The sequence below is a fragment of the Haliotis cracherodii genome, unplaced genomic scaffold (assembly GCF_022045235.1).
Source record: "Haliotis cracherodii isolate W230 unplaced genomic scaffold, xgHalCrac1.p SCAF_24, whole genome shotgun sequence".
In the NCBI taxonomy this organism is placed as follows: Eukaryota; Metazoa; Mollusca; class Gastropoda; order Lepetellida; family Haliotidae; genus Haliotis; species Haliotis cracherodii.
In genome coordinates, this window is record NW_027266280.1 from 3167286 (window position 1) to 3193436 (window position 26151).

Genomic DNA, 26151 nt, shown 5'->3' on the forward strand with positions numbered 1-26151 from the left:
GCATTTCTTGGGAGGTTGACGGATAACAAAGTTGAAGTAGACACACTTTATGGATAACAACGTGTGGCCAACAACTTCTTTATAATGCTGTAATATAGCGACGTGTCGGTATTATTCCTTATGCCGTTGTTTAGCAAGACTGAGGAAACTTATTCACTCCGAGGAACAGGTGCCCGGAAATCGATTGTTTCCGGTGAAAAAGTTTGCGTCAAATAAATCTGTTTCTGTCATTTAGAACTGATCTGTCAAGACAAAAACTTAAACAAAATGGCAATAGCCAGGCCCCCAGGAATGGAATTTGACCACAACTGGCCTGAAAGTACAGAGTGCCTGACACTAGATTTCGGACCATTTGAAACTGTTCACAGATGGAAGCAGATGCCTGAGTGTGATGAATTTGTCGGTGCCAGGTAGGGCCTCCCTAGAACAGTTCTGGAAATCTTGTCAGTGGCTACCCTCGACTGATAATGTTATACTGCATACCAGTTTAACCAAAACGAATCAGTCAATTAAATGTTTAAAATAGTCTGACATGTCTGATTTAAGTTAATTATGTTTTCAAATCATAACATTTCAGTGTACATTTATATCCAAAGTTCTTCAGATAATTAAGTAGGGTAATTAGTAGAGTAAACACTAGTCGAGAGCTGTGAGTGTCTCCAACAGTCAAGACCCTGCAACACTGCAAACAACAGGAGCTTCATAAATCTTGGGGGATTCAGTGACCAACTTCAGGGGGAACTTTCAGGGGCCCCTGTTCTCAACTTTTGACTGAACCGTACACACACAGGCTAAACACTGCTAACAAATTTGTTGTCTCATAAACAGCAATAGCCAAGTACATTTAGTAGTAGCATGAACTGTACCTTCAGAAATCATCAATGAACTTCTGACTTACTTGTTATTTTCAAGAAATAGGTTTGGGGAGTGGTTGGGAAGGATGGATTATTCAGAGTTTTAAAAGTCCAGCATTTCTATGGTTGCTAGTAATTCTAGTTACTATGTTCTTTTTTAAACAGGAGGAGTAAACACACGGTTGTTGCCTACAAGGAAGCTCTGTATGTGTTTGGAGGAGACAATGGGTGAGACTGCAGCATGAAACGCATGCCTCATACAGAATGTCATATCCGCAACATCAAAAGTCATTTCCTAATATTATTCACTGTTAGAATTAGTTTCCACAAAGTTCAGTAACTAATGCCTCTTGTAAGATCAAGGCGACAAGATGGATCTGTGGTCAGGCATGGCGACATAGCTGATCCCATGGCATTGTATCCTGACTGCACGGGACATTGCTTATGACATCAAGCACGCACATTGTCTGACCCAGACTTGATTATTTACAGGCTGCCTAGATATTGTTGGAATATTGCTCTCTGTGGTATAAGATAATGAACATGCCAATTAATGGTAATAATCACTGATAATATCTGTCATTGTGTATCATGTCAGGGGGCACGGGTGGCCCAGTCGTCTAAGGCACCGCGATTCGCTGTGCAGAGTTGCGTCCCTTGGGCACGGCAGAAACCTATGATTGTGGGTTCGAATCAGCACCATACCTGTGCTCGTGGGTTTCACTGAAGTGGTAAACATCTTGAGACCTGCATCACCTCTGGCTTTCCTCCCACATTAAGCTGATATATTTAGAATACTGTTAAAAGCGGTGTTAAGACCCAACTCACTCACTCACGCACTCTATCCTGACTATTTAGAACATTTTGTTGAGACACTCATTGTCAAACCCTGCCCAAATGAAGTTAATGAAAAGTTCACTGTTCAACCCTCAGAATTCACGATGTTCGGAGTGAGTGAATTTTCTTCAGTGATACATGATACATTTATGCTTGTAAGAATCTAAATTATTTCATTGTTACGCAGATTCAGCTAGACACAGGCTGCTGATTTAGCTGGAACATGGCTGGCCGGGCAGACAGTGTCCACTTATTCTTTTCTAGCAGCTTGTAATGTCTTTTCTTTGTTTCTTTCATGTTAATACATGTTACGATTGTGATGTTTTATCTTGTTTTTGACTGCAGGAAAAATATGCTGAATGATTTGCTGAGATTTGATGTGAAGGATAAATCTTGGGGAAGGTTGGTATTTGATAATGTCAGTCTTTATTTAACCAATCAGTGAGGAAGATTTGAAAAGGAAAGATCTCATTTATTGTTGAATTTCATATGCATACTAAACATTATATGCCATTACTCTCGACAAGGTAGAATTATTATTTGTACCATAGCAAGGTTATGGCAGAGTTGTACACCGTAACAAGAATTTGTCTACTGGTTGCAGGTTCAGTTCTATCTGCTTGTGATCCCTGGTTTGTCTGTACCCAACACATGATGCCCATGTCACTAGTGTGTTCCTGTCATATTACCGTATTCGAAGTAATAAACGCCCTGCTTGAAGTAATAAACACCCTGCTCTAATAAGCGCCTACAGTGATATTTGCTAATATATTGGCTAGTGAACAATCCCAATTAGCCCCCCTTCTTATTGATCATTGTATGCCAGACTTATTTTTTCCTGTATAATACACACTCGTGTGTTATATGCACCCTTAATTATCATGATTATGGGCAGTTAAATTCTGGAAAAATATATTTGTCGTATATAAACATATCAGGGTGTCAGCATAAACCACAAAATTTACGTTCACCTTTCACCAAAATAAAATTCTAATAAGAGACCCCTATTTCAAATTTTGAGAGCGCCCTGGGCGCTTATTATCCTCCCATATGTCACTAGTGCATTCCTCCCATATGTCACTAGTGCATTCCTCCCATATGTCACTAGTGCATTCTTTCCATGTCACTAGTGCATTCCTTCCATGTCACTAGTGCATTCCTTCCATATGTCACGAGTGCGTTCCTCCCATATGTCACGAGTGCATTCCTCCCATATGTCACTAGTGCATTCCTCCCATATGTCACTAGTGCATTCCTTCCATGTCACTAGTGCATTCCTTCCATATGTCACGAGTGCATTCCTCCCATATGTCACGAGTGCGTTCCTCCCATATGTCACTAGTGCATTCCTCCCATATGTCACTAGTGCGTTCCTCCCATATGTCACGAGTGCGTTCCTCCCATATGTCACTAGTGCATTCCTTCCATATGTCACGAGTGCATTCCTCCCATATGTCACGAGTGCGTTCCTCCCATATGTCACTAGTGCATTCCTCCCATATGTCACTAGTGCGTTCCTCCCATATGTCACGAGTGCATTCCTCTCATATGTCACTAGTGCATTCCTCCTATATACAACCAGTGCAATAAACTGTTCCAAGCTGTATTACCGTGTTCAAAGTAATGACAACTAATTCACTCACGGTGAACACAATAATGAAATAACACATGCATTTGATACTAAGAATTGTGAATTGAATTTCTTATTCATACTGTATATCGTATGGCGAAACTTATTTCTGGAAATATGTTCAACATGATCATGTATATGTAAATTCTCAATATTGTATCAATCATTGTTACAGAGAACAATTCAGGTACGCCTACAATATCCCTCGCTGTCAAGCACTGCCACATCAATAAACACCCCGCATTGCAGCATTTCATTTCTGCTTGAACAGGTTAAATCCTGTAAATAGAACATGAACATTCTGACGCTCGTAGTAACACGCTTCATCACGCTGTCAGGCAAACCATCAAATATCAGAACGCATTACCTGTCCTACCTGAACATCTGTCAAAGCTGTATATGTTCCTCTTGTACAACTGTCTTCAAATTTTGGCATTTTCTGGGTGTTCATTGAGTTCATGACTTTAGTTGAATTACTGTCATGTTATGAAATATAGTCTAAAATAAAGCCCTTCAGACAACTTCATGCCAATGTCATTGCACTAGCAGGTAAGTTTTAGTGTTGATTTTAATAGCACTTTATCATGTTGATGTTTAACTTTATCATATCCCCGTGGGGGTTACGCGTTCATGACGAGGTGACTTATTGGCTCTGTGACCTGGATCCTTGTCATCCTACCTGATGTGGTGGATCGGTGCTCATAATATCAATCACTATGTTGTCTGGTCCAGACTTGATTATTTACAGGCAGCCCTTGTATACCTTGAATATTGATGAGTGTTGAGTTCACCAACAAACAACAAACAACCCTTTACTATGGGGCCTAGAAGACTAATGATTATCATGACCTGTAGGACTTCATCGATTAGGGCCCTGAATATATACTAGTCCGTGTTAAGCACTGCCCGATTCTTTCATATTACCATGGTTCAACTGTCATGGCAGATCAACAATAGAAATATGAAAGAATTGGGTGTTTGTTAACTTTAGTTTGAGCAGTATGTATCACTAAGATCATGATCTTAAAATACAGTGTTTAGATCTTGTTTTTTTTTTTTTTTTTTTATACATTTTATTTCACCTTTTCCCTGTTACATGAGGAGGATGGCCATTCAGGCAATGGTCACCCTCACATTCTGAAGACAATGTATGTATACATTTGGGAAAAATTAAATACAAGTATTGGAAATGGTGCCAAGGTGATTTTTAAGAAATATAACAAAACATACACACAGTCAAGCATTCAAATTATTATTCAAACACTGATCCTGGCAAGAAACAAATATGAGAAAGAGATACACATGTTATTGCTGTTCTGCTGCTTCAAACAATATGTGATAAAAGATCCATGATTTATAAAATGTTGCTACATTACCATTTGTAAAGGCTATATTCTTCTCAATTTTGTATCTCAGACAAACATCTTTTTGAAATATTGCAATGCAAAGTTTGAATCTACAGAAATATTATTTAATTCATTTATTGTAACCTTTCCATTGTTAGTGTTTGTTACACAGGTAAATTTTGTAGGAAGGTTGTTTACTTGAAGTTAAGGTTCGAAACGAGGGCCACTAGAGACTCTGCCGTACCTCACTTTGCTTTGCTCTGACAGGAACTGCTGTGGGCGTGTCGGGATTCAATTTGGGTCACATGACCAGGAAATACGTCTCCCTAAGAGAGAGAGGGGCGGTCGGGTAGCCTAGTGGTTAAAGAGTTGGCTCGTAACGCCGAAGACCCGGGTTCGATTCCCGACATGGGTACAATGTGTGAAGCCCATTTCTGGTGTCCCCCGCTGTGATATTGCTGGAATATTGCTAAAAGTGGCGTATAACCATACTCACTCACTCACTCACTAAGAGAGAGATTATAAACTCTATGTAAAGTGACTAGAGCATGCATTTTAGGCAAGTTTTGATTTACATTTTCCACGTACCCTAAAATGATGAAGATTGGGAATAAAACATTAAGAAATTTATTAGTCCTTTTTTTGTGAATTTACTGATACGTCAGATGGTGGTGTCACCTGCGTGATGAAAGTGTGGTCGGGGAGGGTGATAATAGTAGGGATACACTGGATCAACGAGGATGTATTCGAATTTGAACAAAAGGGAGCAATGGAAAACAAGTCTGATATTGCATCTATATAAATACCTTTCACTACATGCTCTAAGACCATGAAGAAAGGGGGACAGAGTCTTATCATGATGAATGAAGAAACATTAGAAAATCTCACCATGTTGTCTTTTTCTTGCAGGGCGTTCACAACCGGCAAACCTCCCGCCCCTCGGTATCACCACTCGGCCGTTGTTCATGAGAGCAGCATGTTCGTGTTCGGTGAGTACATGGCAACAGTGCATGGCAACGGTGCATGGCAACAGTGCATGGCAACACATCTTCCCGAGGCAAGGGAGTACCGGGTAACTGACTTAAAAGTCCAGTTTCCACCCTTTCCGAACTAGGCTGGAATTTCCAGGCTCGATCATAGCACCAACACTCGCTATTCTGAGTTATATCCCTTCTATATCCCACCTATTGACAAATACGATTCCATCGCTCATATTGCTTGCATTTGCTTCAAACAAAATGGCGGCGCCCAGTCAAGACGATCTGATTGATAATCAAGATCTATATTGTAATAAAACGGGTCATGAAAATATTTGGAAAATATCTGTCTATATCCAGTTGATGGTACACATGCTTTGCAAATCCTGCAGGGGAAGATGATGGCGACTGAACATGGAGCACGCATGGTACACACTGCATGGTATAATCTGCCAGTACAGTTGCCAGTGGTGACACCCAGATTAACACATTTCTGGATAAGCAACTTCAAGGTGCAGAGGATGTCTTTATATGTTCCCAACTGTAATTATCTGAAGCAGGGTTTCTAGAATAACAGGGTCCAGTTTAGAAGGGTCTCCAGTTGAACATGGGACAGATCTGAAGGCTTTCCAGAATAACAGGGTTCAGATTAGAAGGGTTTCCAGAATAACAGGGTTCAGATTAGAAGGGTCTCAAGTATAACAGTCCAGATTTGATCATTTTCCAGTATAACAGTGTCCAGATTGGCAGGGTTTCCAGTGTAACAGGGCCTAGATTAGAAGGGTCGTTAGTTTAACATGGTCCAGATTGGAAGGCTTTCCAGTATAACAGGGTATGGATTAGAAGGGTTTCCACTATAACAGATTCCAGATTAGAAGTGTTTCCAGTATGACAGGCTTATGTGCTTGTCACTCCAGAGATGTTGGTGTTAGTCCCCACATTGACCTGATGCATGCAACTCATTCCTTGTACCTTTAACGCCATTTCATCTGACCTTCACCTTGTTGAATGGTAACCACGTCAATGTCTCCCAGGTGGCTACACTGGGGACATCCACTCCAACTGTAACCTCACCAACAAGAACGATCTGTTCGAGTACCGCTTCAATAATGGACAGTGGGTGGAGTGGAAATTTGATTTGAAGTAAGTCCCAACGCTCACATATCCTCTTTAGGGATCTTCCCTTGACATAAAAGTTAATTAAAATGGATAGTAGAAGCTGTTCAAAATATACATAATCATGACAATGAATAATTGACGAAAAAACAGGGACTATTTTCTGCTTGTAGGTAGATTTTGTAATTAATACTTAATTAGACATTATATCTGTGTAATTTTGGTAATCAGTGACTGCTAAACTCATATACACATCGTCAAATTAACATGATTTAGAGATTAAGGTTCTGGTGTTTGTCAACAGGACGCCGGTAGCCCGTGCAGCCCATGGTGCTGCAGTGTATGATGGGAAACTGTGGATATTTGCTGGGTATGACGGGAATGCCAGACTGAATGATATGTGGACTATCGCGCTGCACGGAGACAAACGCTGCTGGGAGGAGGTGGGTACATGTCTAGAGGTCTGGTTCTGTCACTGTTTCACTTGCATTATAATTGGTAAACATCTGCATCACTTCGGGCTTTCCTTCCACATCAAGCTTAAGTGCTGTGATATGTTTGAAATTCTGTTCAATGTGGAGATATAACCACGCTCGCTTGCTCACTCACTCGCTTACAAGGTCATTCACTTGGTCACTCACTCATTCACTCACTTGGTCACTTGCTCGGTCAGTCACTTGGTCACTCGCTTGGTCACTCACTCAATCACTCGGTCACTAACTCGCTCGGTCACTCACTTGGTCACTCGCTCGGTCACTCACTCACTTGGTCACTCACTTGGTCAATCACTTGGTCACTCACTTGGTCAATCACTTGGTCACTCACTTGGTCAATCACTTGGTCACTCGCTCCGTCACTCACTCACTCACTCATTCACTCACTTGGTCACTCACTCACTCACTCACTCATTCACTCACTTGGTCACTCACTCATTCACTCACTTGGTCACTCACTCGATCACTCACTCACTCACTCAGCTCTGACATAAAGGTCAGAAGGAATGTATGCCCAGTCAGAAACGTTAGTGACTTGTAGTGTAGCCATAGAGTATTATTGTTATTGTCATTGTCATTAAACAGTACATCACATGACTAGCCATGGGTCCAGGTACTCCTGTTGGGTACCTGGGTCCTCCTCAGTACCCACCTGACCTGAGTTACGTGTCCCAGCCCTGCTGGTCAGCTGTACTTTTGTACACTCGGGATCCTGCTTATTACTGTCTACAAACTGAGGAAGTTAGAAGAAAGATTTTAGATGATAAGTAGCATCTCACCCTCGTGTAGTCTGATAAAAGAAACGTGAAAGACATACATGTTGCTTTATATATATGAAGACTTACTCATATTCAGGAGATATTAGATTGGTTCGATGCACAAACAAATGTACTGGTCATTGTGTGAACCGACGCTTATGAACGCATCACATGTGACGTCATAGATCCATTACTCAAGACACACCTCTTGTCTCATGCAGGATTAGCGTGTAAAGTTTGGAAATCACGTGCAGCATATCGTGATATGAATAAAGACACTTTGTGGTAACCCTTGATTGTTTGTTTTGTAACTAATTGGTACACATTGGAAACATCTCTTCTTGACGTACATACTTCTCTATATGTTTCTATGGTTCGCTTTTCTTTTGGCGGTGAGTATATATCAACACTCGTCGGCAAGCCTAGCAGTTTTAAACTTTTAGCAGCTTGTGTTGATATCTTGATGTCAAAAGACACTGGGGTGTGATTCTGTATGTATTTGTGCTGACTGATGCTTGCAGGTGAACCAGAGTGGAGACATCCCGCCCACATGCTGCAACTTTGCCCTGGCGGTGGCTCGGGACCGCATGTATGTCTTCTCAGGGCAGAGTGGGGCCAAAATCACAAACAACCTCTTTGAGTTCAACTTTAAAGAAAAACTGTAAGAAAAGCAATACACTTGTGATTTGAAAAGTTAAATTTTTAAACTTATCCTATCTCACACAGTGCATTTCCTCCCTCTCCTTTCGATCCTCCTGTGAAAATGTGCTTGAACAAAGTTTCCATTTTCTAAAAACAATTCACCCAAACATATGGGTGGCCATTCGGTCAAAAAATACAAAGTTGAAAAAAAGGACAAATGTATGCAATTAAGGTCAAATATTACGAATAAAGAACTAAATGTTACTACTAAAGGTCAAAATACAATATTAATAGTCAAATGTTACGAAAAGACGTCTTAAGAAAAGAAAGAACAATGTGTACGAAAGAATGTCAGTGAGCACGAAAGGACGTTTTCAATAAAGAACGTTGGTGAGCATGAAAGGACTTTGACAATAAAGAACGCCATATGGCGGTGCAATTTGTAAAACATTCCAAGTTTAATCGTCTTGTTCCGCTGTGTATATGATAACTGCATGCCGAGGTGCACAATGTATTACGTCATTCCTCGTGTCATTCACGGGTCACACAATACATGTTATATAGATTCCAGTTGTTCCCCGGTATGTTGTGTATCTTGTGGGGTCAACGTTTCTCCAAGGCATATCATCTATGTATTGATGTCAAGGCTCGAGTCAAGGGTTGGCCTATATCCGATGTCGACCCAAACCCGGTAATATATGGTAATGTAAGTGTAGATTATACCAATAAAATCTAAACATTCAGTAATCAAGAGAGAGAGAACAGGTATGAAACTTTTGAAGAAATCGCTGGTATTTGATCCCTATGTTCTGTTTTCAGATGGACCAGAATCTCTACTGAGCACATCCTCCGAGGTGCCCCTCCTCCCCCAGAGAAGCGGTATGGCCACACCATGGTGGCGTTTGACCGTCACCTGTATGTGTTTGGTGGAGCTACGGGTCAAACACTTCCCAATGAGCTACACTGGTCAGTGCATGGTCTTAACTATACTGGGGAGGTTGGGTAGCCTAGTGGTTAAAGCGTTCGCTCGTCACATCGAAGACCCGAGGTTCAATTCCCGACATGGGTACAATGTGTGAAGCCCATTTCTAGGGTCCCCCGCCGTGGTATTTCTGGAATATTGCTAAAAGCGGCATAAAACCATACTCACTCACTCCCTCACTCACTCCTAACTTTCCTATCAGATTTCTGACATACTATGTGTATACTGATACTGTTCCTGCCTCCCTAATAGCTTCTGTTATTGGCAAAGTGATACAGATGTGTTATGTATTGAGATATATATCACAGAACTTTTCTCAGTAATGAAACTGTTATGTTATTTCATTAATATGCAAGTGGCAGCAGTCTGATGACCACACTATATCATGTACAGGCAGACGTCCATCTTCCCCAGACAAGAGAGTTAACTGACTATAAAAGTCCAGTTTCCACCCTTGCCAAACTAGGCTGGTTTTATGGAGTTACATTTTGACTGGGCTAATTCCTGGCCAGGGATTCCAGCCTAGTTCGGCAAGGGTGGAAACTGGACTTTTTGAGTCAGTTAACTCTCTTGTGTCGGGAAGATGGCAGATGCCATAATGCTGAAATATTGCAGAGTGCCGAATTTAACAAGAAACATGTTAAACTGATGACTCAGTAATTAATATTGTACGTATCATGACAACAGATGATCATTTTGGGGATTGATAGTTTTCTTTGAGTATTCATTATGTTTTACATCACTTGGGTATTGTCTGTTGGGTATTTTTACACCGATGAGTAAACAGCTTCCTGAAATACTTGTACTTAAAATAATGTTAAGGTGACTTCTGTGTGATGCCCCAAGTGGGAAACACGTCACATAAACTCACAACTGCAATGTTTATAGGGAGAGTACGTCAGTGGTTCTGCGTGTCGAGTGGCACCACACCTTTAGTTCATGCACGATTCAATTCTTAAACCAAAATAATAGAACTGTGCACGGTGAAGCCCAGCTAAAGGTTGATTAACAATAAGTGAGACATAGCACCTTTCCTATTCATTATGGGGCGGTCGGGTAGCCTAGTGGTTGAAGCGTTCGCTCGTCACGACCTGGGTTCGATTCCCGACATGGGTACAATGTGTGAAGCCCATTTCTGGTGTCCCCTGCCGTGATATTGCTGGAATATTGCTAAAAGCGGCGTAAAACCTCACTCACTATTCATTAGGAGAGGTTGGGTAGCCCAGGAGTAGAAACGAACATTTTCAGTCCTCTAGTCCTTATAATGATAACAGAGAGCGAAACCCTTAAAATGGCAATTTATTCACTGCAATAGAATTCCTGTATGTGTGATGTGTGATTCCTGTAAATAAAGCTCTATAAAGAAAAACAGGTAAAGTTGAAAAGGTTGCATTGGCTTAATACATAGTGTTGATATACTTTGGGGTTTTTGAAATTTCTCTCGCGTATTTGTTTGCAAGCAACTCAAAATCAATTGGGGAATGGTGATTCCTTTTAACCTGGACCTCTGACCCATGTAGTAATTCACAAAGCACAATTCACAAGTGATGTTTGTTTTGTTCTCTAGCTTTGACCTGGACTCCCAGACCTGGTCGATCACGGACCCGTCATGTGACAGCCAGATCCCGGCCGGCCGTCTATTCCATGCTGCGGCTGTCGTCGGGGACGCCATGTACATATTTGGGGGAACGGTGGACAACAACGTCAGAAGTGGGGAAATATACAGATTCCAGGTACATCCAGTGTCACGCTTAGCTAAAGTTTGTCACCTTTTGGATTAGAAATAGATATAAGCTGAAGGGGTTAACCTTTTTGGTTCTGTGTGCAAGGCGTCCGACCACAGGTTAAGAAGGTCCGTGGTTCGAATCCCGTCACGATGTTATGGCCGCTCCATGACCATGCTACATATTCTACAGAGAAAATGTCCTGCTGTTTGTACTGAGCTGAATATGAATGTAGAAATATGAAAAAACTCAGCCACAAATGTATTTCATAATTGACCGTTTGTCTTTACAGTTTTCCAGCTATCCGAAGTGTACTTTACATGAAGACTATGGCCGACTTCTAGAGAGCCGACAGTTCTGTGATGTAGACTTCATTGTAGGATCTGTGAGTACCTATTTCACAAATTTGTCGAGGGAGAATCTAGACTTTTTTAAGTCTATTTCACAAATAATCTTTTTTTATAGTCATGCGAGATAACCTGTCATCCTTGATGAGCTCTTGGCTCCATCCGGCTTACTCCATCACCTGTAACGTCATGTGCACTTTTACCAGTTCCAATACGGCTTCCTGGCAGTGGTGGCTCAGCTGGATGACTCTTGACCAAACCACATGAAGCGTCATAAAATCTCTCTCCATGCTACTGCCAGTGTCAGACAGCGAGATGCTTGTAAGGAGTGTGAGATTAGGGGACCTAGGTCTACCTAGTGTTAGGACATGCATGTAGGGGACCTAGGTCTGTCTAGTGTTAGGACATGCATGATGTGATATCATGGACTGAACAGAATCCCACATGCTTATTTCTGTATGTGTTCAGCTGTGGAACATCAACAGAGGGAGTGCCAATTAGTCGAAGTAACTTTGTTGATACGGACTGGACAATATTTACTAGACCCAGGCTTTGGTCAAGTAGGTGGGGTACCTGGTATGGCATGACAACTGCAGGAGGCTTTTTCCATCAGTCTGAGCAACACTGATATTTGTCTTGTAGGAAAATGTGAAGATATCAGCGCACATCGCACTGATAGCAGCAAGGTCTGGATGGCTGCGAGACAAGACAAAGAGTGCTGGATGTCTGGTAATATCATGTTTAATTTGACAGTATCCTTCTTAAGTTGACTGTATCCTTAGGACAAATTTGAATAGATAGAAGTAGTTAAATATGATTAAGTTGAACAGCTAGGAACTGTATGTCAAGTGAAGCATATTATGAGACAAAACATTTGCCTGTACAAGAGCATAGTTATGATGTTTTGTTGGGGGCCACAAAAATTATGTTTTTGAAGGATGTAAAGATGGACTTTCCTTGATGATCAATTGTCCATTTTCTGTCTTCATCTAGATATTGCAGCTTGTAAATTTTGCCTCGGTAACTTGGTTGATTGCATGTCTTCATACCCCAACAGCTTTGATTTTTCTCATAATATCGATCACAGGATTGTCAGGTTCGGACTATTACTTACAGGCCGCTGTCATATACAGTGGTCCCTCGCTACAATGCTACCAATGGGGTCCAAATAATTTGTGGGCGTTATAGACGATGAGCCGTTTAACCGAGGCCGAGGCGGGGGAGCGCGCTCGGCCAATCTCACGATTGTCTCGCACATTGCATTATTGTTGTTTACCGTTCATAGTGTAAAAATATATATCCATTATGTTTTCGCCGTTGGTTATTATTTCCAAGCCTTAACTGTCACATTCAATGTGAAAGTAGCCTACTTACATGAAAATATCGATCGATAATGGTAGTAACAGACGCTATGAGTGAGGAGCCAATCACAATTCATAACACTAGTACAGAGTGTTTCAGTGGCATTGATTGGTCATGTTGCTTAAAATACGGAAAACGAGAGTTTTGACCAGCACTATGCGCATTCATACAAATTCATGCAAATATAGATACACATTCAAGCCAGATTAGTTCGTTTGATACGGTTACTTGATCCGAATCAAAAGGAATGACCGCCGTGTTGTGACAGCAACTACATGTGAGTTGACAGTGTCGCCTCAAATTGGGTTGCCCACTAATTAAGAATGAAAACTTCGCTTGTGGTTCTCTTTTATTGCATGCATGCACTTCTAAAATCAAAGGATGTATAGTGTGAAAAGTTAACTAGTAGAACAATCGTATTTCCGGGACTTGCCGCGGATGTTTTCAAACAGATTATTAGAACTCCATTCAGCGATAAACGGTTGATTATGCAATGAGAAGCGTTATGTGCAAATGAACAACGAACAACAATACAATCATGTCTGTGTAAAGCTCTCAGTATTAAAAGTGTACATAAATATTGGGAGCCATGCGTTACCACACGTAGTAACCGAGGTAGCGCTTTATCGAAGAGCACAATAGCGAGGGATCACTGTAGCTGGGATGCTGCTGAGTGTGGCTTTAAACAACAAACAAACAAAGAGTGCATGTTTGGAAACTGAGACAATGTCACTATGTTATTTGGGTCATCCTCCAGTTAGAGTGTTTTAGTTAGTTAACAATCTGGGTGTGTTTCAGGGACTGAGTTCAGATTTCTTTGGCTGCCAATATGCCGAGCCTTCTCCTGACGTGTTCTTGGAATCACTGTTATTGTAGTTTGGTTCATTGATTTTTAAACAAAGGCGAAACTGTATTAATACTAGTTGCTGCTACTGCAAGATAATGAGTGCATGATACCATGTTGTTGTGAAGTGTGTACATCATGCGATCTCATCCTAGCAGCAGTACGGGGAGAACAATCGGCTCGAGGTCGCGCTCCCGGACGCAAGTCCCAACGCTTTTGAGATGGTGCTGTCCTACATCTACACTGACAGAATCCACCCCACAAAGAAAGGTATATTGAAAAGATTTCAAAAGAAAATCATTATGTGCCTGTAAAGTTGGACTATTAATTATATACAAATAATCTGATATCTTTAAGGGGTATAGCCTGCATTTAGACAGATGTATTGTTTTTTATTGTTGTCCTCCAGTATTTGTCTTTTCATTGATGTTTGCCCCGCAGGTCAGGAACCTCACAGTAATGATGTTATCCTCAGCATGATGGATGTGTACAGGCTCGCACTGCAGGTCAGTATTCTCATGCTTGGAGTCAGTGAGTGAGTGAGTGAGTTGGGGTAAACGCCGCTTTTAACAGTATTCCAGTTATATTGCGTGTGTCAACTTAATGTGGGAGGAAAGCCTGAAGTGATGCAGGTCTCAGACGTTTACCACTTCGATGAAACCCCCAAGCACGGGTATGGTGCTGACAAACCTAGAAACATAATCGAGGCGAACCGGGATTCGAACCCACAATCATAGGTTTCTGGCCTGCTAAAGGGATGCAACTCTGCACAGCGAACTGCGGCGCCTTAGACGACTGTGCCACCCGTGCCCTCCCATGCTTGGAGTGAGTGAGAGAGTTGGGTTTAACTCCGCTTTGAACAGTATTCCAGTTATATCATGGAGTCTCAGCTTAATGTCGGGGAAAGCCTGAAGTAATGCAGACGTTCACTACTTTGGTGAAACCCATTCATAGGTATGGTGCTGACAAACCTAGAAACATAATCAAGGCAAACTGGGATTCGAACCCACAATCATAGGTTTCTGGCCTGCTAAAGGGACACAACTCTGCACAGCGAATTGGGGCGCCTTAGACGACTGGGCCACTCTTGCCCTCCCATGCTTGGAGTGAGTGAGAGAGTTGGGTTTAACTCCGCTTTGAACAGTATTCCAGTTATATCATGGAGTCTCAGCTTAATGTCGGGGAAAGCCTGAAGTAATGCAGACGTTCACTACTTTGGTGAAACCCATTCATAGGTATGGTGCTGACAAACCTAGAAACATAATCGAGGCAAACTGGGATTCGAACCCACAATCATAGGTTTCTGGCCTGCTAAAGGGACACAACTCTGCACAGCGAATTGGGGCGCCTTAGACGACTGGGCCACTCTTGCCCTCCCATGCTTGGAGTGAGTGAGAGAGTTGGGTTTAACTCCGCTTTGAACAGTATTCCAGTTATATCATGGAGTCTCAGCTTAATGTCGGGGAAAGCCTGAAGTAATGCAGACGTTCACTACTTTGGTGAAACCCATTCATAGGTATGGTGCTGACAAACCTAGAAACATAATCGAGGCAAACCAGGATTGAACCAATAATCATAGGTTTCTGGCGTGCCCAGGGGATGCAACTCTGCACAGCAAATTGCAGCACCCTAGACGACTGGGCTACCCGTTTCCCCGTCATGCTTGGAAGTCTAAATGATATGGTATAGAGAATCCACACTGAGTGTCGTTGGGTATCAATTGTATCAACACGAGTCAATAAGGGTTGAAAGCTAAAATGCTTTATCAATGAGTGTTGATTTGGTATAAAACGATACAAGGGTGAGACTCTACCTATCATCCAGAATCATTTTTCAACTTTTTCAGTTTTCAAACTGTAATAACCAGTATCTTCAGTGTACAAAATACAGCTAACCGACTTCGGTGGCAGAGAGATCAGTCATGTCATTTGATTTTGACGTGATGGTAACCGATGATAACTTAATGAGTTGCAAAGCATTGTGATTCAATTTCACTTCACCAATATCTCCTGAGGAAGCCAGTTTTGGATGATAAAACTGGTTCTTAGGTAATTACTAAAAGGCGACTATGCTTGTCGTAAGAGGCGACGAACAGGTTCGGGTGGACAGACTTGCTGATTGGTTAATGCATGTCAATATCGTATCTCAATTGCGTTGATCAATGCTCATGATGTCAATCACTGGATTCTATGGTCCAGACTTGATAATTTACAGACTGCCGTCATATTGCTTGAATTTTGCTGAGTGTGGCGTTAAACTACAAACAAACAATGCAATACTGTGAAACAGAGGATGATGCTAAGATTCAGGCGGTTGCAGTGTTTTCCCTGTCATCCTTGCTCCTGCTATCAGACACGGGGCACGGGTGGCCCAGTCGTCTAAGGCGCCACGATTCACTGTGCAACCTATGGTTGTGGGTTCAAATCCCAGTCCCCCCGATTATGTTTCTAGATTTGTCAGCACCATATCCGTGCTCGTGGGTTTCACCGAAGTGGTAATACGTCCAAGACCTTTATCACGTCGGGATTTCCTCCCCAATTTAGCTGACACTCCATGTTATAACTGGCATACTGTTACAAGCGGCGTTAAACCCAACTCACTCACTCACTATCAGCCACAGGCTTGTTTGGTCTAGATTTGCAAACTGCTGAAACATAGCTGTGATATTGAAGATGGTGGCTTTGAAAATTGTGTTGACTGACCTTTGTTTGTTGTCGTATTTTGGGGGCAGGAGCAAATAATAATGAAAATCCATAATGGTGCTTTTATCATTTACTGAGAATGGTGTCTTCCAGATACACTGATGGCTTGATGATGTCACGCCTCGTAGACGTGGCACTGCTGTAATGTAACCAAGACCACATGCTGCCACAGCGCTCAGTAGCATGCAGTAACACATGTACCTTATTGGTGTCCTCAGTTTCACATGAGTCGCCTGGAGCAGCTGTGTGTTCACTACCTGGAGGCGTGCATTGGACACAGGAACGTCCTCGTGGCCCTGAGGAATGCTGCCAAACTTAATCTGGATTTCCTTAAGGTGAGTCACATGGCCCGAGACCAGTGAAAATGTAGTGTTTTATCCAAACATCATGTTATTTTACATAAACCTCAGTGGTGTCTACGTCTGCATTCAGCAGATCAGCATAGCAAGGTCCTCCACTGTCAGACTCACCTGGTCATCAGTGTTACAGGAGCACTGTCTGGGGCTCATTGTGGTGGTCATCAGTGTTACAGAACTGTCTGGGGCTCATTGTGGTGGTCATCAGTGTTACAGAACTGTCTGGGGTTCATTGTAAGGTGTTTGTGTTACAGAACTGTCTGGGGTTCATTGTGGAGGTATGTGTGTTACAGAACTGTCTGGGGTTCATTGTAACTGTAAGGTGTCTGTGTTACAGAACTGTCTGGGGTTCATTGTAAGGTGTCTGTTACAGAACTGTCTGGGGTTCATTGTAAGGTGTCTGTGTTACAGAACTGTCTGAGACTCATTGTAAGGTGTCTGTGTTACAGAATTGTCTGGGGTTCATTGTAACTGTAAGGTGTCTGTGTTACAGAACTGTCTGAGGTTCATTGTGGAGGTATGTGTGTTACAGAACTGTCTGAGACTCATTGTAAGGTGTCTGTGTTACAGAACTGTGTGGGGTTCATTGTAACTGTAAGGTATGTGTGTTACAGAACTGTCTGAGGTTCATTGTGGAGGTATGTGTGTAACAGAACTGTCTGAGGTTCATTGTGGATGTATTTATGTTCTAGGAGTACTGTCTGCGGTTCATTGTGAAAGAGAGCAACTACAACCAGATCGTGATGAGCAAGGAGTTCGAGACCCTGGACCAGCCTCTGATGGTGGAGATCATCCGCCGCCGCCAGCAGCCGCACCAGAGGATGCTGGAGACGTACCAGGACCCTGTCATCAGTGAGTCCCATCCGTCATAAGCAGCTTTATGGCCATCACTCAGTCATTTTTGTTCAAATTGTAATGAAATTAAGCAATTTTGCCTTATCCTGACTCATACCAATTGCTTATCTCATCTCATTTCCAAAAGGTAGTGGATATAATGTGAGTCAAGATGAATATTATTGATGTCATTACTCTAAAAACCCATTTTGTTTAGCTTATTGTGGGATTCACATGGATAAATCTGCATTTGAGCTAGTACTAGGACCTGGATACCTGTGGTATGTTAATGTATAATATAATATCAATTCTGCACATATGTTCTGTTTTGGGGAAGATTGAAAATGTTGACCTTGTTTGACCATGCTCTTATATTCACTCAGAGTGTATATTTGGCTCGGTAAGCTGGCCAGACGAAGGGAGCTGAACTTTGGCATGTATTTTTGTTCTTAAGATGACAGTAGAAGACGGCATCTTACCCCATGTCTGATTCACTCACTCACACAGACCACACACAGACATGCACACACCACACACAGAACACACACACACACACACACACACACACACACACACACACACACACACACACACACACACACACACTACACACACTACACACACACCCCACAGAAACACACACCCCACAGAAACACACACCCCACAGAAACACACACACACACCACACAGACACACCACACACAGAAACAGATACTCAAACACAGAAACATACATACACACACACGCACCACAGACACAGAAACAGACGTGCACACACCACACAGACACACACACGCACCACAGACACATGAACAGACACAGAAACAGACGTGCACACACCACACAGACACACACACGCACCACAGACACATGAACAGACACAGAAACAGACGGGCACACACCACACAGACCACACGCACATGCACACACACACGCACATGCACATGCACACACACACGCACATGCACACACACACACACACACACACACAACACACTGCGGAGGTCAGATGACTAGTTATCCCAGTTGTATGGACGGTGTTGTTCATGTGTACACACAAGGATCGTTACCGTGCCTGTTGCAGCCAACTCCCTGGAGAAGGACATGGACGTCTTCCTCAAGTCTGCCGGCCACGAGTTTTGTGACATCACACTGATGCTGGACGGCACCCCCGTCAGGTCCCACAAGGCCATCCTGGCGGCCCGCTGCAGCTACTTCGAGGCCATGTTCCGCTCCTTCATGCCGGAGAACAACACCGTCACAGTGAGTGCAGGCAGTACAGTGACATACCGGGATTGTCTGGCTGCACTAATAGGAAATCACCTCATGTCTTGATATTGCTGAAGAACATATATGTTGAAACATGTTTGTCCTCTTAGTGAACATCAACCTGTAAATAATTGAGTGAGTGAGTTTGGTTTAGCACTGCTTTTAACAATATTCCAGTTAAATCACAGCGTGTCACCTTATTGTGGGAGGAAAGCCCAAAGTGATGCAGGTCTTAGATGTTTACCACTTTGGTGAAACCAAAGAGCACGGGTATGGTGCTGGCAAACCTAGAAACATAATCAGGGCGAACCAGGATTTGAACCCACAATCATAGGTTTCTGGAGTAGCCAAGGGACTTAACTCTGCACAGCAAATTGCAGCACATTAAACGACTGGGCCTCCTGTGCCCCTTCTAAATAATTGAGTTTGGACAAGACAAACCTGTGATTGTCTCCCCTAGTGATTCCAGGTTAAAACAGGTACAAGCTACCTGTGATTGTCTGCCCAAGTGATTCCGGGTTAAAACAGGTCCCAGCTACCTGTGATTGTCTCCCCTAGTGATTCCAGGTTAAAACAGGTCCCAGCTACCTGTGATTGTCTCCCCTAGTGATTCCAGGTTAAAACAGGCCCCAGCTACCTGTGATTGTCTCCCCTAGTGATTCCAGGTTAAAACAGGTCCCAGCTACCTGTGATTATCTCCCCTAGTGATTCCAGGCTAAAACAGTTCCCAGCTACCTGTGATTGTCTCCCCTAGTGATTCCAGGTTAAAACAGGTCCCAGCTACCTGTGATTGTCTCCCCTAGTGATTCCAGGTTAAAACAGGTCCCAGCTACCTGTGATTGTCTCCCCTAGTGATTCCAGGTTAAAACAGTTCCCAGCTACCTGTGATTGTCTCCCCTAGTGATTCCAGGTTAAAACAGGTCCCAGCTACCTGTGATTGTCTCCCCTAGTGATTCCAGGTTAAAACAGGTCCCAGCTACCTGTGATTGTCTCACCTAGTGATTCCAGGTTAAAACAGGCCCCAGCTACCTGTGATTGTCTCCCCTAGTGATTCTATGTGAAAACAGGCCCCAGCAACCTGTGATTGTCTCCCCTAGTGATTCCAGGTTAAAACAGGTCCCAGCTACCTGTGATTGTCTCCCCTAGTGATTCCAGGTTAAAACAGGTCCCAGCTACCTGTGATTGTCTCCCCTAGTGATTCCAGGTTAAAACAGGCCCCAGCTACCTGTGATTGTCTCCCCTAGTGATTCCAGGTTAAAACAGGTCCCAGCTACCTGTGATTATCTCCCCTAGTGATTCCAGGTTAAAACAGTTCCCAGCTACCTGTGATTGTCTCCCCTAGTGATTCCAGGTTAAAACAGGCCCCAGCTACCTGTGATTGTCTCCCCTAGTGATTCCAGGTTAAAACAGGTCCCAGCTACCTGTGATTGTCTCCCCTAGTGATTCCAGGTTAAAACAGGCCCCAGCTACCTGTGATTGTCTCCCCTAGTGATTCCAGGTTAAAACAGGTCCCAGCTACCTGTGATTGTCTCCCCTAGTGATTCCAGGTTAAAACAGGTCCCAGCTACCTGTGATTGTCTCCCCTAGTGATTCCAGGTTAAAACAGGCCCAGCTACCTGTGATTGTCTCCCCTAGTGATTCCAGGTTAAAACAGGTCCCAGCTACCTGTGATTGTCTCCCCTAGTGATTCCAGGTTAAAACAGGTCCCAGCTACCTGTGATTGTCTCCCCTAGTGATTCCAGGTTAAAACAGGCCCCAGCTACCTGTGATTGTCTCCCCTAGTGACTCCAGGTTAAAACAGGTCCCAGCTACCTGTGATTGTCTACCCTAGTGATTCCAGGTTAAAACAGGCCCCAGGAACCTGTGATTGTCTCCCCTAGTGATTCCAGGTTAAAACAGGTCCCAGCTACCTGTGATTGTCTCCCCTAGTGATTCCAGGTTAAAACAGGTCCCAGCTACCTGTGATTGTCTCCCCTAGTGATTCCAGGTTAAAACAGGTCCCAGCTACCTGTGATTGTCTCCCCTAGTGATTCAGGGTTAAAACAGGCCCCAGCTACCTGTGATTGTCTCCCCTAGTGATTCCAGGTTAAAACAGGTCCCAGCTACCTGTGATTGTCTCCCCTAGTGATTCCAGGTTAAAACAGGTCCCAGCTACTTGTGATTGTCTCCCCTAGTGATTCCAGGTTAAAACAGGCCCCAGCTACATGTGATTGTCTCCCCTAGTGATTCCAGGTTAAAACAGGTCCCAGCTACATGTGATTGTCTCCCCTAGTGATCCCAGGTTAAAACAGTTCCCAGCTACCTATGATTGTCTACCCTAGTGATTCCAGGTTAAAACAGGTCCCAGCTACCTATGATTGTCTACCCTAGTGATTCCAGGTTAAAACAGGCCCCAGCTACCTGTGATTGTCTCCCCTAGTGATTCAAGGTTAAAACAGGCCCCAGCTACCTGTGATTGTCTCCCCTAGTGATTCCAGGTTAAAACAGGTCCCAGCTACCTGTGATTGTCTCCCCTAGTGATTCCAGGTTAAAACAGGCCCCAGCTACCTGTGATTGTCTCCCCTAGTGATTCCAGGTTAAAACAGGCCCCAGCTACCTGTGATTGTCTCCCCTAGTGATTCCTGGTTAAAACAGGCCCCAGCAATCTGTGATTGCCATGATGGGCAACCAAATGGATTGGGATGTCAGACATGGTGACTTGGTTGATTGTGTGTGTGTTACATTAACATTCCCTCACCCAGGCATGCACTGTCAATCACTGGTTTGTCTGGTCAGACTTACAGCCAACTGTGATATAGGTGCCAGCAAAAACCAACTGATGTTTACTGAACTTATGTGTTTGAAAGGATGATTCTAGCATCTGGTTTTAGGAGAGTAATGTAACTGTTTGTCTGAGCAGATCATCATCGGCGAGATGGTGCCATCCCGCCAGGCGTTCGACAGCCTACTCCGCTACATCTACTACGGCGAGGTGTCCATGCCGCCCGAAGACTCCCTCTACCTCTTCCCCGCACCCTACTTCTACGGCTTCACCAACAACAGATTGCAGGTAGCCAAGTTTTGTGATCACAGTACTGATGTTATAAGGAGGCAATGTAGTACATGTTCAGAGTATTTAACTTTCCTGAGACATACAGTGATCCCTCCCTATTGTGCTCTTCGATAAAGCGCTATCTCGGTTACTACGCGCGGTAATGCATGGTTCCCAAAATTTATGTACAATTTTAATACTGAGAGCTTTACACAGACATGATTGTATTGTTGTTCGTTGTTCATTTGCACATAACGCTTCTCATTGCATAATCAAGCATTTATCGCTGAATGGAGTTCTAATAGTCTGTTTGAAAACATCTGCAGCAAGTCCCGGAAATACGATTGTTCTGCTAGTTAACTTTTCACACTATACATCCTTTGATCTTAGAAGCGCATGCATGCAATAAAAGAGAACCACAAGCGAAGTTTATATTCTTAATTAGTGGACAATCCAATTTGAGGCAACACTGTCAACTCACATGTAGGTCATTCCTTTTGATTCGGATCAAGTAACCGTATCAAACCAATTAATCTGGCTTGAATGTGTATCTATATTTGTATGAATGTGTATGAATGCGCATAGTGCTGGTCAAAACTCTCGTTTTCCTTATTTTAAGCAACATGACCAATCAATGCCACTGAAACACTCTGTACTAGTGTAATGAATTGTGATTGGCTCCTCACTCACAGCTTCTGTTACTACCATTATTGATCGATATTTTCATGTAAGTAGGCTACATTCACATTGAATGTGACACTTAAGGCTTGTAAATAATAACAAAGGCGAAAACTTAATGGATATATATTTTTACACTATGAACGGTAAACAACAACATTGCAATGTGCGAGACAAGGTGAAGATCGTGAGATTGGCCAAGTGCGCTCCCCCGCCTCGGCCTCGGTTAAATAGCTCATCGTCTATAACGCCCACCAATTATTTGGATCCCATTGGTAGCTTTGTAGCGAGGGACCACTGTATTTCTAAAATGTAAATGGTTGAATTCCATTTGAAAAAGGAAAGGCGTTAATGTACATTATATTGTGTCATTGTGCACTTATTAACCATTGTGCCACATTCACGCTTTGTGGTAGTCATACAGGCAAATCCTGTGCCCATCTTCCTGAAGCAAGGGAGTTTACTGACTATAACAGTCCAGTTTCCACCCTTGCTGAACTAGGCTGGAATTTGTTGGCTCAGTCACTTTTAGCAGTTATGTCCCTTCTATGTCCCTCCTATTGAATCAATCAGATTCCACCTCTCATATCACTTGCATTTGCTTCAAACAAAATAGTGGCACCAGTCAAGATGATCTGATTGATAATCAATATTGATATTTTTGTTTTGGTTTGCAGGCATTTTGTAAACACAACTTAGAGATGAATGTCTCCTTCCAAAATGTGATCCAGGTGAGATATGTAGCTAATTGCTATGATGTGATCCATGTGAGATATGTAGGTAATTGCTATGATGTGATCCATGTGAGATATGTAGCTAATTGCTATGATGTGATCCAGGTGAGATATGTAGCTAATTGCTATGATGTGGTCCAGGTGAGATATGTAGCTAATTGCTATGATGTGGTCCAGGTGAGATATGTAGCTAACTGCTATGATGTGATCCATGTGAGATATGTAGCTAACTGCTATGATGTGGTCCATGTGAGATATGTAGCTAACTGCTATGATGTGATCCATGTGAGATATGTAGCTAATTGCTATGATGTGATCCATGTGAGATATGCAGCTAACTGCTATGATGTGATCCAGGTGAGATATGTAGCTAACTGCTATGATGTGATCCATGTGAGATATGTAGCTAATTGCTATGATGTGATCCATGTGAGATATGCAGCTAATTGCTATGATGTGATCCGGGGTAAGATATGTTGCTAACTGCTATGATGTGGTCCATGTAAGATATGTAGCTAACTGCTATGATGTGATCCAGGTGAGATATGTAGCTAACTGCTATGATGTGATCCATGTGAGATATGTAGCTAATTGCTATGATGTGATCCATGTGAGATATGTAGCTAATTGCTATGATGTGATCCATGTGAGATATGTAGCTAATTGCTATGATGTGATCCAGGTGAGATATGTAGGTAATTGCTATGATGTGATCAAGGTAAGATATGTAGCAATTGCTATGCTGTAGTCCAGGTGAGATCACGCTAAGTAACACACACATTTGGATTCTTATATTTATGTCAGTTGAATATTCTCCGTGGCACTCCGGGTTAGCACAGATCTCCCGCAACCTATCCCCGTTGTATTCAGGGGCAACACAATGGATCAGGGGCTTAGTGACTAAGTAGAAAATTCCGGGATAGAACTGGTCTTTCAGCAACCATGCTTGTCATAAGAGGTGACTAACGGCATTGAGTGGCAAGGCTCGCTGACTTGATTCATCATATGCTCATGATGTTAATCACTGGATTGTCAGGTCCAGATTTGATTTTTGTACATACCATCGTCATATGACTGAAATATTGCTGAATGCTGCATTAAAAAAATACACGTGAAAAACCTTAGATTGCTGCTCCTTATTTAAAACTATTGGAAGAAATGACCCAGTTTACACATTTCCTCATTAATAATGGACTTAAACAGATATGCCCTTTAAGTGAAATTATATGTCTTGCTTGTAGTTAAAGTCCATCCTTTCTGGTTCCAGATCCTGGAAGCAGCAGACAAGATCCAGGCTATGGATATGCGGAAACATGCTCTCAATATCATTGTGCATTACTTCCCTAAGGTAAGAATCTCTCAATATCATTGTGCATTACGTCCCTAAGGTAAGCAGCTCTCAATATCATTGTGCATTACGTCCCTAAGGTAAGCAGCTCTCAATATCATTGTACATTACTTCCCTAAAGTAAGCAGCTCTCAATATCACAGTGCATTACTTCCCTAAGGTAAGCATCTCTCAATATCACAGTACACGACTTCCCTAAGGTAAGCAGCTCCCATCCATTATCATAGTACATTACTTTCCTAAGGTAAGCAGCTCCCATTATCACAGTACATTACTTCCCTAAGGTAAGCAGCTCCCATCCATTATCACAGTACATTACTTTCCTAAGGTAAGCAGCTCCCATTATCACAGTACATTACTTCCCTAAGGTAAGCAGCTCCCATCCATTATCATAGTACATTACTTTCCTAAGGTAAGCAGCTCCCATCCATTATCACAGTACATTACTTCCCTAAGGTAAGCAGCTCCCATTATCACAGTACATTACTTCCCTAAGGTAAGCAGCTCCCATCCATTATCACAGTACATTACTTTCCTAAGGTAAGCAGCTCCCATTATCACAGTACATTACTTCCCTAAGGTAAGCAGCTCTCAATATCACAGTACAGGAGCACTTAATGTCATAGTACATTATATATATACTTCTACTTCTGGGAAGTATATTACCGGTACTTCCCTAAGGTACTCTTTACATTCTCTCTATGATATTTTGAACAATCATTATTTTTTATTTTGTTCTCTATATTTTCTTGTGGAGTGAATGGTTGAGGTGCACATTTCTTGACATCATCATATCACGTCCTCTCTTTGCTGAAGTACAACTGAACTTGTTGTTCCAGGTTGCTCGTCTTCCCCAGATGCGGCGACTCAGCAAAGAGCTATTGTTGGACATCGTCGACGCTCTCGCCGACGACATGAGCGAGTCTCGGCTCTGTCAAGATATGTCAAGTGCCAGTCTTAGTGAATCTAGTAGCACGTTATGACTATGGTAGAACTGATTGGGCACAGTGGCACAATGTGACTCCTGGAATTGATCAGGTTCAGACAAGTCCCAGCAAATCCAGTGGCACAAATAAGACTATTGTTATGATAATGAAACTGATCGGGTTCAGACATTCTGGTCTCAGCGAAAACTATACCAAGTTATGACTGGTGGAACTGATTGAGTTTAAACATTTTTGGTCTCGGCGAGTCCAGTAGCCCATTGTGATTGGTGTAGCTGAGTCCAGTAGCCCATTGTGATTGGTGTAGCTGAGTCCAGTAGCCCATTGTGATTGGTGTAGCCA

The 26151-nt window shown here is 42.7% G+C and overlaps 1 protein-coding gene across 1 annotated transcript; it reads left to right on the top strand.

Annotated features, from left to right (window-relative positions):
* Positions 1-16: 16 nt before the first annotated feature.
* Positions 17-26151, top strand: LOC139472410 (leucine-zipper-like transcriptional regulator 1). The gene is made up of 20 exons (XM_071254886.1): positions 17-410; positions 1020-1082; positions 2037-2093; positions 5577-5656; positions 6679-6787; positions 7065-7203; positions 8534-8673; positions 9474-9620; positions 11204-11369; positions 11653-11745; positions 12350-12436; positions 14072-14183; positions 14355-14419; positions 16834-16950; positions 17664-17823; positions 18890-19068; positions 21974-22123; positions 23461-23514; positions 24785-24865; positions 25705-26151. The coding sequence occupies exons 1-20, from the start codon at positions 268-270 to the stop codon at positions 25846-25848; spliced, it is 2286 nt and encodes a 761-aa protein (XP_071110987.1). The 5' UTR covers positions 17-267; the 3' UTR covers positions 25849-26151.